The 15,690-nt window shown below is 41.6% G+C and overlaps 1 protein-coding gene across 4 annotated transcripts in view; it reads right to left on the reverse strand.

Annotated features, from left to right (window-relative positions):
- The window catches only part of rps24 (ribosomal protein S24), a 131,235-nt gene extending 115,794 nt beyond the window's left edge, over positions 1–15,441 (reverse strand). The window contains exons 1-6 of one of the 4 annotated variants that reach the window (XM_049599834.1): positions 15,363–15,441; positions 14,577–14,642; positions 14,274–14,483; positions 12,914–13,027; positions 11,301–11,321; positions 10,613–10,700 (exon numbers count right to left, since the gene is read on the reverse strand). In XM_049599834.1, the coding sequence (XP_049455791.1) occupies positions 11,316–11,321; positions 12,914–13,027; positions 14,274–14,483; positions 14,577–14,642; positions 15,363–15,365 (399 nt within the window). In that variant the 5' untranslated portion in view covers positions 15,366–15,441 and the 3' untranslated portion in view covers positions 10,613–10,700; positions 11,301–11,315. Of the gene's footprint in view, positions 1–10,612; positions 10,701–11,300; positions 11,351–12,913; positions 13,028–14,273; positions 14,484–14,576; positions 14,643–15,362 lie in introns of those variants that run through there. The other 3 variants (XM_049599833.1, XM_049599835.1, XM_049599836.1) reach the window with 3 other exon arrangements.
- Between the last annotated feature and the right edge of the window lie 249 nt (positions 15,442–15,690).

The following is a 15,690-nucleotide window of genomic DNA, read 5'->3' on the forward strand; positions in this document are numbered from 1 at the left end:
AATTTCCTGTGAAAACAGAAGTGCATTTTGAATAAAGACAATGTATGTAACAGGCAGAAGTTGACACAGCATCCCAGAACGTCAATAACCAACGCACCCAGGGTACCTTTCACATCGTATCTGGACATGGGAGATCCATGACCAAACATCAATATGTGACAAAGTCGGAGTGAGAATGTGTTGTGTGAGCAGTTTGATGTAGGAACTATTCTCTGTTCACTGAACTACACCCGCCAACAGAACAAAATGCATCTACTGATAGCTGACCTAGCACCACTGAGTTAGCTAACATCACAACTCAGCTGAGAAGGACACCATTATTGTTTACATCTCTCGCTGGCACGAGCACGAGCCTCTCATCCATGAGTAGATGCACTCTTCTTTTTGCACAGTGATACCATTGGTGGATATAGTTCTGTAGATAATCAAAATTTCTATGATCCATTGTAAGGGTAACATAAATGTCTGTACCACAGTACAAGGCAATTCATCGGGACATGCCGGGATTTCGCTCAAGACCAACCCGCGACACCATGAATGTCTGTATACAATTTCATCACAATACATTAGATTTTTGTGATGTTTAGGAACAAAGTGGTTGACAAACTGATTTTGCCTTCCCTAGAGTTGCTCTGTGCAGCAGGTAGATGTTTTGCACTTTAAAGAATATGTATATTTTAATAAGTAACTGTGGAAATGTTGCAAAGAAGCTGAAGTAGTATGGTTCAATGTGCTGGCACCAATGTTTTACAGATTAACTGCTGTGATGCTGCTGGGTACCTGCTAAAATCATAATGTCCACAGGCACTCGACTGCCGCCTGCAGCGTTGACTGGTGGCTTTAGTAGTAGACTTGACGCTTGTACTGAGACAGTGGGGGACATACTGTGTTCTGATGGGGTCTCCAATACAGCCTCTGACAGAGGTAAGGTCAGAGCCTATTGATTTTTAACACTGCTCAATGAGACAGCAGGCTGCTCAGTGCAAAAGATACTATAGAGCCAGAGTAAAGAAACATGGCCTCAGCTCAGTTACACTCGCTGCTACAACCGTTTCATGTAGGTGTACTGTAATGAAAAAGCAATACAGGGGATCTCTATATGATTGGCTTTCCACCTGGATGCTTTCATCCATTTTATCTCTCAGATCAGCAATCACCTTGAGGAAGAAAGGCAGCAGAAATAGGGGAGGCTTCCATCGCAGCGGCATCATGCACTACAGTAGAGCAGCCAGGGCTACGGCCTTTGTGTGCTCTACAGTAAAGGTGGGAGGGAAAGTGGGGCACGGGGTCTTTAATGCGCAGGGTGGAATTATATATCCTTTTAATCATGCTCCCCCACCCAGCAGCAGTTTTGGATGAGAGTGACGGAGAGCCAACACAAAGCTAATTCCGCCCCTGTCACATCCGATCGTCTCTTACCTCGCAAATGAGCTGCAGTAATGACACTCGCCTGATGGCCCATGCTCATGCACATTTGCAGGGGTAATGTTTGATAGAAATCAATCCGTGATAATATGGTGGATGGGAGCACTGAGGTGATTTTCTGGAGATGGCTTTTGTCTAGTGCAATGGTTCAGGTGCTGGGGATGTCTCTCTTTGGCTTCCAAATCAGCTTGCAAGCAATGTTATCAAGCATTTTTAACCTGTGACCCTTAAATGCACATTAGGAAGATTATGGTGCTTTTGCCTTCTGGTGCTTTTTACATTTATATTAGTGTGAATAAAACCAGTGAAATTACAAAATGTTGCTAAGCTTGTATTGTTAGTTAAATAAAGGGGCTCACTGAGCCATAAAAGGGCTACATGCAGCAGACAGCAGTGTAAAAATACTGTAACTGGAGCACTTAAATATCTCAAAGCTGTTTAGCAATCATATTGAACAAACAGCTTAATCAATTTTAGAAGCATAAAATAATGATACATATCTCATTTTTTTGAACTGTATTCATAAGATATCAGTAAAATAGATTTGCAATTCCCTTATCACATCATATTGTATCGTATCGCATCGCATCGTATCGTATCACATCGCATCGCATCATATCGTATCATATAATTATTTTTGTGGTCACCAAGTATACAAATGCAAAAAAAACCCAGACCAAGACAAATAAACATCCAAAAAAAAAAAAACAGACAAACAATAAACAAAACAAAAAAACACACAAACAAAGCAAAAAAAACCTCTACAGTGTAGTGGAAATGACAGTAGGACAGGTGTTCTTTTTATGAATATATTTTTATAACACATGACACATTTCATTAAAATTGGTATTTATATATCATTTGTATTTGAAAATTATGTTAGATATATATAAAAATCAAAATTATGCAGGGTTTTGCATAGTCTGGCTCGGGGACAAAGGAAACTTAGCAAAAACATAAAATACCACGTTTTTGTAATAAAAATAATGACTTAACTATTTTTTGTAATTTCTTTTTTGGTTTCAACTAAGTGTGTCAAAAATCTGAAATCTGAAAATATAAATCCAAAGTCTTATTATTTCTGACAGGGACACAAAAATAATGATAACTGAAGTATCACCCATATAGAGATTATAACAGTATAATGGTGCAGCACTTTCCAAATGACCAGAGTGTGTAATAGCCTACTTTTTTCCCTCATGATTTGGTGCCACATAAATATCATTAAGTCCCTGTAGGAAAAGTATATTAAAGTGATTTTGTCTGGACTGGCAGCAGAGGTTAAAGAAAAGGGAGTTATAGATGTTCAAATGTCATAAAAACCAAATATGGTGCTGGTTAAAATATGGCTTTATTTAAAAACAGCTTCACCTTAAAAGGTCAGGTTGATATTTACTGCCACTTTCTCTGCAAATAAATATTTAGTGTCCTGAGTGAGCTTCTGGTTGGAGACCTATCAAGACACGTCAGCACTCTGCATTACCACAAAATGTACCAGTGATGAGATGATCAGTCAGACAGGGATAATAAGATTTATTACATTTTAATTACTTAGGCGAGTGTTAAAAGACTAGTGAGTAAATTGAGAGTCCCAGACTTAAACAGGGCACATCAATTATTCCAACTATGACCTGATATAATGATAATGAGTAATCTGCCTTCTCCAGTCGTTTCCTATAGCTTCATGTACTGTATGTCTGGATATGTTGAGAGCCACTAACAACACCATGAATTATGCATTTCTCCAGCGACAGAACATATTATGGGATCTGAGAGGCAATATGAGCAAATCTCCCTTTTTATTCATGCCAGTCCTGTTTAATGAATCACTGGGAGATTGCTCTCACTGTTGCCATTAATCAGAGCTTCTCTGCTGCTGATTGAAGAGGGTAATATGAACAGGAATACCAATGAGTGGAGGAATGTGCACGGGCTGAAAAATGGCAGAATAACTCAGCCATAGAGACAGCCAAGTGCTGTGTGCAGTCCAAACACAACCTTGTCCCATCCTTACGAGGAATTAAGTCCATTACAATTTGACCGCGTCCTCCGATGATATAAAGAGACTATATCAAACTGCTGTGCGCCCACAAGAGACTGAGACAATTTGGTTTTAGACTGCTATCGGAAAACCATGCACCACAGTCATATTGGTACTTTGGAAGCTGCATGATGCAACGTTAAGTCCCAAACACAAATTTGTTTCATTGATTGAAGAAAACTGGACCAGGCTCGAGCTCGAGGGAGCTTTTTGTTCATAAATTGAATCTATAAATTTGTCCATATGCAGTTAATGTGCCTACAATAAGGATAAGTTAGAAACCATTTGGGTCTGTGGGATGTAATTTCTCTGTCCTTTTTATAACTTGATTCTTTTTTCATCACTGCTGGATTCACAAAGATGTCTAAAGCCTACAAGAAACTATAAATGGCATCTGAAGAGTGGGACCAAGATATTTTAGGGAATAGTTCAATAATTAGGAAAATGCCCTGATTTGCTTTTCTGCTGAGAGTTAGATGACACGCTGAGCATAACACTCACATATCAATCTGTTAAATCTGAAGCTACAATGTAAAAAAGTAACAAGGGTTGTCGTGAGGTGCTGATCACAGGAAGTTTAATTGAAAGTAGGAAATAAGTGTCACACACAATGGCTTCATTCAGTTGCATTTTTTTCTTCAGATTCTAAATAAAAGAGAAATGCATATGGAGTGTGTGATACACTACTTTAAAATATGACGCTACAGACAGAAGCATAAGCTTATTAGCATAGTTTAGCATAAGGCTGAAACCAAGAAAAAATTGGCACTTTACTCTCATAAAACCACATCTTGTCATTTTTACACTACAGTTGTTGATATTTAACATTTTGTTTAGTGAGTAAATATGAAGCTGACATTCAAAAGGCAGTTAGCTTTGCTTAGCATAAAGACAAGGAAAAGGGGAAACAGCTGACACTGGGCGAGAGGCTGGTTACACCCTAGACAAGTCACTAGACTATCACAGGGCTGACACACAGAGACAGAAAACCATTCACACATACGGCCAATTTAGTGTCACCAATAAACCTGCATGTCTTTGGACTGTGGGAGGAAGCCGGAGTACCCGGAAAAACATGCAGATTCTGCACAGCGGACACTCGTCCCAGGTTTAAACCAGGAACCTTCTTGCCGTGAGGTGTCACTGATAACCTGGTTGTTACCCCTTTATGAAGTCCCGACTTCACCTGCGCCCTGTGTTCATGAACATTGCAAACAAAGCAAAATAAAAAGAAAGAAGAAAATACAGGCAGTGGGCAGAGTCTCTGAGGATAAACACACCAGCACACGCTAACAGTGTGTTCACACCGGGTGCGAGGTGAATTTTTCGCACGATAAGATCACATACAAAGTCAGTGTAAAGATGCGAATAGACACGAATGTGCCGGCGACCAAGAAAGACCTGGCGTGGAAGAAAGTGAGTGAGGAGGTCGGTCTGCCTGGTAAGTTTTAAAAATTAATTCCAACTATCGGCTGTACGTTTCTATCAACAAAGTTAGCACTAGCATTAGCCCCAGTTAGCACAACCGATATAGCTTGCTTTCCGGCCGGCATACTTGTCTGATTTACTAGCGGTGTGAACACACTGTTACTCGTGCGAATGACTCGTGTGAATGTCGAGAGTAAAAACAAATATTCCAGCGGTCAAACTCGCACGAGTCAAGCGAGGCGAATATTTTAGTTGCGCCCGGTGTGAACACACTGTAATGGGTCACAAGTGATGATTGAGAGGGACTACTTCTCTATGCCTTTTTTATCAGGAAAATCCTGCATAGTATACATTTAAAGAATTGAATTAAGTGTTAGTGAGTTTTAGAGGTGCTGGTAGGCAGATTTATTTAGCTCTGGACAGAGCGACTAGCTCCGGGGCTGAAAAATACAGCCTTTGCGGAAGTGCAAAAAACTGCAGTTCATCAAACGGCCACTTGAGGCTGGCTCCAAAACAGAGTAAATCCCAATAGACCCCATGTTAAAATGCTAAAGTTTATAGTGGAACTAGTCATGTTTACAGCCTGGTACAAAAACGGTAATGGTTTATATCTACTTTCAACATTCATGACAACTGTATGTTTTATATTACTCACCCCTTTGCATTTTATTAAAGCTCAAAGTTATGTATATTTAAGGGTGGGGCCGCTTGAGTGACAGGTTGTCTGCAAGATGTCACTAGAGTCTATGAGTCAGATTCATCCCTTGCTCCTCCACAGCTCCCCACATTTTTATACTATTTTTGGGGGGATTTTGCCTTTAATCGATATGACAGTATTAAGGGTGAAAGGGGGACAGAGAGGTGATGACATGCAGCAAAGGGCTGCAGGCTAGAATCAAACCCACGGCCGCTGCAGCAAGGACATTCCTTTTGTACATGGGACATCTACTTCAAATATGGTGACTTCTGGCTCCAAAAAACCAAGATGATGGCTGAAATGCTGAACTCCACAAACCAATGGGTGACGTCACAGTAGCTATGTCCATTATATTATACAGTCTATGAGTGAGGCTAGCTGTTTCCCCTTGTTTCCAGTCTTTGTGCTTAGCTAATTAGCCAGTTGCTGGCAGCAGTGTACAAACATGAGAGTGGTGTCGATCTTCTCACGAATGAAATTGAATAAGAAGCCCAAGAGTAACAAAAATATTAACATCATGTCAAGAATAATGCATGGCAACAAGAGCTCTCCACAGCTGCGACAAATATATCTGTGTGACATTATAACGGCAATGTAGTTATGCTACATTGTGTGGCATTGTGGTGCAGTTCAATGTAATTGGTGAATTGATGGACAAAGATGAATTGCCTGGAGAATGATATGCATATATCTGTATTTTTGCAGAAACCTGATATCCTTTCTCTAAAACCCAAGGACACACACACACACACACACATGATTCCTCAGTAAGTGCACACACACTCACACACACACCTCCCAGTCTGGAGAGTACAGCATGGCTATCACATAGAGCATTCCATCATACTGTCACTCACATCTGCTGCCCTTTCTCATTACCGCACCCACCCGATTCTCCCTCTCTCCTTTACCTCCCCTTCAGCCAAGCCCCTTTACAGCCATCCACATTATTCTCCCCTTTCTTCCCGCTCCACAGACTATCCTTCCACACTAACAAAAAATGAACAGAATTCCTGAGGATGTAGATGGGTGGTGTGGCGGCAGGTGGGCTGACACGCTTTTACACCGGTCTGATGTCCTCTGAGTCTCAGACAGCATGTTCGCAGTCTGAAAAAAGGCCACAGAGTGGTTTCAATACACCTCACATGATTGAAACCGAGAAGTGATTTTTCACATGTGCACACTGGTTAGAGTGCCAGAACTAGACAGCAGGTATCATTTTTTCACCTCTCCCTGAACCCGTGAAAAATGGATTGATGGAAAATACCATTGTTGTATTTCAACGACTATATAGTATATCCATGGGAGCTCTGTCTGTTTGGGCAGATGTAGTTTGCTGCAGTCTCTGATGGTTTTTTTTCCCTTCCTTCCTCTCCCTCAGTCTGCCGCTTCCAGAGAGGGATAAATGACAAAACCATGTCAGGCTGGTGATGCAAAGAGGATAATTAGGATTCACGAAACACAGTTTGTCCTCAAAAGCAAATCACTTCCCTGGTGCTCAGGGGCTACCAAGGCACAGATCATTTTATATATCAGCACCTAGCAACTGGCAGATGGAGTGAACTTAGTGCAGGCTGCCAAAGCTGATAGGACACTGCAGGACTGCAAAATGAGCTGTGATGATTCCCCTGCTGAGGCCAACAAGAGAGACATACCTCATTAAGATGCATAGCATCCTCGAATGCCCGGCCACACTTTACAGCACCAAGTTGCCCCTTGCAAAAAAATGTTCACAGAGCCACTGAAAACATACAGTTTGGAGCTGATGGCTGCAAAACAAACAATGCCCAGCTTAGCAGTTACAAACCTGCATGTGGTAGAGCATCAAATATAAAACGGCTATAAACAGAACTGTGTCCAGTTTCGAACCACATTGTTACACATCAATGAACTGGTACGCGCAATATTGCAACATGGAAAACAGCAAGATCATTGTCTTTGACTTCTACTGCAGCCATTAACATGTGCACGGACGTGCTGGCAAAAGCACACAGTGAGTCATCAGGAATTCTGTCCATTTTCTCCTTATAATACCACAACTCAACTCCCTGCATGGAGAGAGACAGGCCATTAAAACTGCACCTGTTGTGAGGGCGTAAACATGTGTTCCTCACAACCATCTATCATAAACCGGACTGCAAAAACACTTTTGTTGTACAAACAGGCAGAGGAATATTCTCATTACAGAGCTCCTTCCTGCCCTAAAGGAAATCAGAGGTGAATATAGTGCTTTATTTGGTTTGATTCGGCGTGCACGGGGATCCCTAGAGGCCCTCGGCACAGAATCCTGATGCTGAGACTGCAGCCGGCGTACAGTGTGCCTGCACGGAAGCCTGCATTACATTTGCACCTCAATCCTATGCATCACTGATGTCTGAATTATCTCTCATCTCCATCCTCAACCCTTTATCGCTTATCAGTAACTCATCTTTTCAGTTTATTTCTTCCTGTTACTCTCCTAATAATTACCCTGCTACCTATCCTACTGATGTCATCCTCTTTGTGAGTGTGGAGAGATTTTGACTCGCCAGCAACGAAACAAAGCAGGGAGCTGGAAGATAAGAAAGAGGAGCAAGAAGACTGAGTGAGACACTGAAAAAACATGCTGCAGGGACACGAGAAGAGAGAGGGAGAGAGACAAAGACAGAGCGGCAGAGACTCCTGGGACGGACCGACAGGGCTGTGGAGAGAGGAGCTTAATTTCCCAACACCATCTGTTACCAGTCCCTGGGTTGAAAGCTCCACTTATGTCAAACCTCCCACAACCACACACCAGTAGAGCACCGCAGAGCTGCGAGAGAGAGACCCCACTCCTTTTTTCCTTTTTCTGTCCCCTTGCACCCTCTTTTTATCCTCCACACCTATGCAACCCACCCACTCTCATGCTCACCAACGTACACTTTAGCTGAGATAAATGAATCCGCCTGCTATTTTCTGGGTCATAGCGGGTTTAGGATTCTGTTGAGGAAAACATAATGTATAATTACTCGGGCGCCAACATGTTGGATGTCCCTGCGCTCTGCAGAAAATTGTGTTTTCCTTTAATATATTCACCTTCACACCAGTTCACTGTCCACTTAATCAATGGGGTTCTTGATACAGTAACTCCTGTTTCTGTTGTGTTGGGAGTCCAAATTATCTTGATAAACTGTCAGTGTTTAATCTTAGCCGGCTGGCATCGATTGAAGAAAAGCCCACAGGGGATGCTGGGTATATATAGGCCCTTCTACTGGGAAAGAAGGGCCCACAACTCAAAATGTGTCAATGGAAGTGCCTCCAAGCTACTGTTTTCCCTTTTTTTCCTGGTGGTGAAGGCACTGAGGACTCTGGTGGAGAAGTGTCTGGCCTACATTCAAGACCATGTAGAGGCATGAAAATATGTCAAATTGCAGGGATGAAGGCAATTATATATAATATGTATTACACAGAGCTTAAGTGCAGCCTCTAATAATAATGCACCTGAAAGTGAAGGTCACAAGTTATCATTTCTGGCACTCCAGCGCACGGCAGATTGTAATTTCTCTAGACATATGCCAGTATTCATTATAAATAAAACAAGTGCTGTAACTTCTGTAACACTTTCACCTTTCTCTTCAGGTTCTTCTAGGAAATAAACATTTCTCCCAGTCTGAAACCAAAAAGACAAACTCCCTAAAGACAGACCTGGTTGCAGCTCCCGCAGCTCCGACATGAGGAAACGCTGATATCCGTAAAAGAATGGGAGACATGGGAAGGCAGGGGGGTTACCCTGAGGACAGACCATTCCCTGGCATTTTAATCACTTCATTTACACACTCTCTCAGGGTATTTCTATGCAAATTATCTGAAAAGGTCACGCCGCAAAGAGGGATATCTGTTCTGTTCCAAATGGTGTTTATAAACAGAGAAAGGCAAAAGTCCACACACAGGCCGCCTTATCTGTGCATTAATACAATTTAGCCATCAGGGACTCTGCCTCTAGGATGAACTGCTGATGAATACTTTATCCAACAGGTAAATACTTTAAGTAATGGCTCCAGTGTAGCTGACTGGATGTATTTTGTTGGGTGAAGGGAGTCCTCATGTGGCCATTTGGGTTACTACAGTTAGATATTTGAATAAATCTAAAACCATAACTCCAACATTTGCAGGTATGTTATGGCAGTGGTTCTGGATTGGTGGGTGCCAAGTCCGTTCAGAATGGACCCTGAGTGACTTGTGAATGTGCTAAGTTTGTAAAAAACACACTTTATTTTGAAGTACAGCGAAGATCCAGCACAGAGCTTTCATTTTTATGTTCCGTCTCCTGCTGTAGAGTGAGCGAATGACAGGCAGCAAACTACCTCAATGACATGTCCAAATTCAACTGTGTGGACCTTAAATTAATGACTAAGGACAAATCAGGTCCCTGTGGCTGGACCAGTTGGGAACCACTGTGTTATGGGACACAAGATACCAATAAATAAAGAAAAATTAAAATAAATGTACAAAATACACAGAACGTGCCTCAAAGTGGTCAGCATGTATTTTGATTAACACTCTAAGAAAATAAAATTAGAAACTCTTTATAATCACACTTAAGGGACTCCACTGGACATGACCAAACCTGGTTAATACCTGGGTGACAATAAGATCAGTTATTTGGCTGCTTTGATGTAATGTCACTGCAAATCCACTAGATGTCACTATCAACGCAGTTCCAAGTCTGCAATTTGAGAAGCTTGAAGCAAATATTGCCTATCGTGTACTGAACACCAGCCTGGATTCCCCAGATATGCAATAAACTAATATCACAGCCATGTAAGCAGCTTGTGCATAGCTGTCATTCAGCAGCCTACAAATACAACTTAAATCACCTTGAGTCGTGGATCCTGGCTGCCAACTGTCTGGTGTAAACACAAGCAGGAATCCAATCTTTCACAGAGACACTACAACACCTACAGACTTGTTTTACAGCCATGAGGCTTAAAAGATGAGCTGAACTCATAAAAAATTTAGGGATGAAATAAACGGTTCTTCAAATGAATATACACAAGGACATGTTTTTTTCGAATTTTTTCCAAAGTTTATTTGATGACAATATACAAGAACATCTTGAGCACGGAGACCCTCCCTGGCTGTCCGGGCTCACTGTGGGGAGAAGATGGAAAAATTAATACAAGAGCTTATTTAATTTAAACAAATTAACTTCCTTGATGATGCAATATTATAAAGTTAGAGCACACAAACTGTGACGACAAATGTTTAACAGTAGTTTTAGGTGAGAAACAGTTTAAACCCGAACATTATAATTGATAGAAACTTTACCATTATGACTTCACACTCAGAAAACGCATTGCAGTGAGAAATTCACACACTGGCAGGCTTTTAGTTCAACTGCCCCACACTCAGCACACTACAAGACCTAAGATCCACATGCTACACCCAGGTTCTGCTTCTATTAACTACAGGTCTGAAGCATAATCAAAGCCTATATGTCTGTTTAAATATGAGGCAGAGTGGGCACAGCCTAATGGATGAGCCCATTATAGCCGAGACAGAGGTACAGAGGACTAGGGTAGAAGGGAAAACCTATTAGCAGGGAGTTTGATTCAACATGGGAAGGTGGGAAAACACTGAAGGAAAAACTGCGGGGGGGAGAAGTAACGCGTGACATGCATAGCACAGCTCAGCTCTATCAGCTTTTGATGTGCAACACAATGGCACACCATGCTTGTTCTGCTTCTATACCTGCACACTGACACCTCATTTCTGCAAAAGAAATCCATGGGAAGCAAAATCAAGAAAAAAAAAAAAGATGGAACAAAAATGTTAACACATTGAAAAACTGAAACATGGAGTAGAAAAGATCTCTGAATGGATTCGTACAAGCTGCACTCCACAGGTCATCTCACACATTTAGAACCATGCCAATGAAAACCAGGGTGGACGTGCTGTACAGTGTCAATACTTTACAAGCCAGCTGTGCTGGAGCTTTTACTGATGCAGCTTTAACAGTCTGGCTGAGTTTTGCAATTCAGAGATCTATTCCAGATGACTTATAGCCAGTGATTGGTGTCATAGAGGGTACAGGAGTATGCAGGGTGTCATTGAAACAAAAAACTACACCAGGAGTTTTCACAGATTAGTACTGGATTTTTTTTTTTATAAATTCTTCCTTTAATGGCTGTAGGATCTCCTCACACTCATTAGGTTTTAAAAAGGGATCTAGAACACTATTAGTTTTCAGGTCAAACTAGTAATTATTAGTATAACAGAAGGGATCACCATGTAAGTATTCAACAGTGGTTCAAATCCTCATGTTGGATGCATCACGTACATCCAAAGGGGGAAGTATTAAGGCTCTGGCTCTTAGGTCCCTGACACACCAAGACGACCGTCGGCTATTAATGTATGTCGGGCTGTGACTATCGCTTGCTCTAGTTTTTGTGGTGTGTGCGGCACCGTTGGCACTGGTTGGGCTTTTTTGGGGCCAATTCAACATGTTGAATCAGCGTCAGAGCCAGTTGGTGAGAGGAATCACTGATTAGCGGGTCAGCTTCGCGCATGAGGAGAATAAGAAGTGAGGACAGCAAAGAAACGACTTAAGAGGGTGTGAGATCAAAACTTGTGATATTAGGTACGATTGGTTTTTGGGTTATTGTTTGCTAGCGCACAGTGAAATGTCTTTGTTCGGTCAATAATTTCCTAACTAGCAGCTTGAATCCATCCTATCAGTCTTCTGTTATCCCCACTTGATGACAAATACAGACTGTTGCTGCATGCTGACGTGGAAAGTTACTTCCTCTTACGCAGGGGCAAAGCATACGTGCTGGTTGGCCAGTGTCTTTGCGGTGTCTTCAAGTGGAACTTTTTGGCCAAGACACAGATGACGTGAGGAGACGCAACAGTTCACCTTTGTCGCCACTACTTCTGATCTAAGTTTGGTGTGTCTGGGTCATTAGATGGGTAGGTGAGGGTGTAAAGGGAGGGGTTAACTAAGATCTCTAACTCCTTGATTATCTGCACACTGCAATTAGTCTATTTATGCACAACATTTACCTTCTACAGTTCCCGAAGAACATTTGATAAGATTGGAAAGATGACAAAGGAAATTAAAACAGTAACAGTAGTGAGGAAAAATAAAGATTAGCAGGGTAGGAAAAGAAGAGTTGCAATGAAAATCAAGAAAGAATCAAGTGCACTGAATTCAATAATGCCTTCCTCCGCCTTCAAAATTCCATTCCCCTATGGCATACTATCACAGGAATACTTATTTTGATTTTGTCTAAGGAGCCGAGGGACTACAAATGTGTTCAGCGACTGTTTACTTGGCACAAAGCATGTAGAAACAGTCACAATACCTTTTTGCCAGCAGCGCCCACACTGGCCTTCTTGATGCCTCGTACTTTCTTCATTCTGTTCTTGCGTTCCTTGCGCTGTTTCCTTGAGGTCTTCTTTTTCTCATAGAGACCATGCTGAGGAACACAAATAAACAAGTGCTCAATTTTAGCACGTGAATCTCAAATGTTTAACAATCATAACCTACTGATCTGATCATGTATTGCCAACCATAAGATTATATAGGTGGCGTTTCAGACATTTATAGCAACAATGCATCTGCACCGCATCACAAAATGGATTGAAAGTTATTAAGACTTGAAAATGCTTTAACACTGTGTTAAGGTTTTAGCTTGGGTGACTCGCTTTTAATTACAATATTAACTCAAGCTGTGCAAATATCTGCATTAAACAAGATTATCTAAAGTGCGCCCCAATGAATGTGCTTTTTCAACATTCCCCCTAATGCTGCCTGATGGAAATTATGGACAATCCAATTGCATATCATGGTTATAACTTTTCACACCCTCACACCTTTCAATTGCACCTGTCATCCAACCTTTGTAACTGTCAAAGGCTGCTCTGCTGCCATCTGAAAACTACTCAATATAATGTTCATGCAAAATGGAGAATATTCAGACTCTGACACTCTGAGTTAATAGCCTCTAAAATATAAACAAGTGTCTTGTAGTCAAAAATAGTTTCCCAAAATACTGCATTTCACCCAAGCCACACTGCCTGCATGAGCAGCCCATATGCATTATGCAACTTCTTTTTTCTGCACCTGTGTTAACAGGTTAGAACAGCCATGATGCCTGAGTGAGCAGTGCTGCTCAGGTGCAGTGCGACAGCATGCGCAACAACAGACAGTGAAAATGGTTTTTAACAGTCATTTTGACATTATACCAGCGTTCAGTTGCCTTTCACCTTGCCTCTACCTTTCACTTTAAAACATCTAAATAACTAAATACTTATTTATCTCAACACTTCCTAGTTTCCATTTCAAAAATAACAGCCTTCTGACAGTGTTTCTGTGGACAGATTCCCTTCACTTGTTAACAAAAGCTTTTTTTGTGAAATGTTGGCAGGACAGTGTTGGAAGTGTTGAAGCAGTGGCGTGCACAGCTTCATGAATGAGTGGATTATTGGCTGAAAATACAGTAGCTTAATTAGCTGGCCGCTAATCTGTCTGTGTGAACACCACATGTATGATGGAAGCCTCAGCAGCACAGCAAGGTGGCCGTCACGCATTGTTCACACAGAGGTTGACAACATTTCAGCCGCTTGCTGCTGCAGAATGTGTCAGCTGGGATGCCCTTTGCTAATAAACATCATTATCTGTGAATCAAAGCATTAATGTAAATGCAGTGGTTCAAAACTCACTCTGGCCAGTCTGTGTTTGGGCTCATTCTTCTTAGCGTAGTCTAGAGAATCGTACACCATGGCAAAGCCTGTGGTCTTGCCGCCACCAAACTGAGTCCTGAAGCCAAATACGAACACAACGTCAGGGGTGGTCTTGTACATCTTGGCAAGTTTCTCCCTGATTTCAGTCTTGGGGACTGTGGCCTTGCCGGGATGCAGGACATCGACGACCTACAGAGGGAACAGGCAGACAATACATGAATATTTGACAGAAAAAACTCAGCTCAAGACAATGAACACTGCACAGAGGAGTTTAACACTTACCATTTGCTTCCTCTGAAGCAGCCGGTTCGTCATGAACTTGCGTGTCCTGACTGTCACTGTGTCATTCTGAAGATGGGAGAAAGTAAAAGATGATGCTTATTATCAAACAATATATCAATGACCACTTAAATTTTAGCCTTTAACAACAAATCCCAGCTCTAAAAACTGAGACTGATGCCTTATATTGCATGTAACCTCGCCAGGTTATCACCCATGTTACACTATCTGACAGCTTGTTGGTTAACTTACTGGCTACACTAGCTTGTAAAGTTCAACGCTACCATGGCCTTAGTGCAGCATAGTTTTTTTACGACTATGTTCCAGTTGATAAAGCTTGGTAGTAGTACAGTAGTACAGTATTCTTCTTCACATGAGGGCCTGGCCATGACTATCAGTGTAGTGTATGCTAACGTTAGCCGCTAGTAGCTTCTCGTTCATTTATTGACTACTAAATTCCGATTTAACACAAAAACTATCTGTTTTAGCAGCTGGGCAGGCTAAAGAGAGTCTGCAGTGAACAAAACGCGGCGACAACACAGAGTGGAAACTTTACAAACCATCTAAAATCAGGTAAATATAGTGTGTGTAACGTCCGGGTAGACCCCAGTAGGATAGCATTCAGATGGTGCCGCTAAATTTACTCTTAAAGTCTCCTATCACCTCAATATGGACATTTTATTATAGAGGAGACTTATATGATCACATCATGGGCATTAAATGTGTGCCGATGGACGGATGGCCTCGATGATGGACGGATTTTACTTCATATTTCAGCACAAGACTCACCATCTTGACGCCGGCCTCGCTCAGGGACGTAGAAAAGGAGGAAGGACCAGCAGGCGGCCGGATTAATGCCTGCAGAGAAATCAACAGGCACGTACTGATGCTGCCTGACGGAAAAAAACGAAAATAAAATTTTAAATCGCGTTTTATCTTTGTTTTAATGAACGTAAGTACATGATTATGTGTTTCAAATGCGTTACAAAGTAATGGGATATATAGCACTAGCGTATTATGGAAAAGTCTGATCATTTTTTCGCCACTAAAACGTTGTTTATGTCAGTGTTCATGCCCACAGATCAATTACATGCACAAACTTTGAAGCAAAAACACA

Source organism: Epinephelus fuscoguttatus, linkage group LG16 (assembly GCF_011397635.1).
Source record: "Epinephelus fuscoguttatus linkage group LG16, E.fuscoguttatus.final_Chr_v1".
NCBI lineage: Eukaryota > Metazoa > Chordata > Actinopteri > Perciformes > Serranidae > Epinephelus > Epinephelus fuscoguttatus.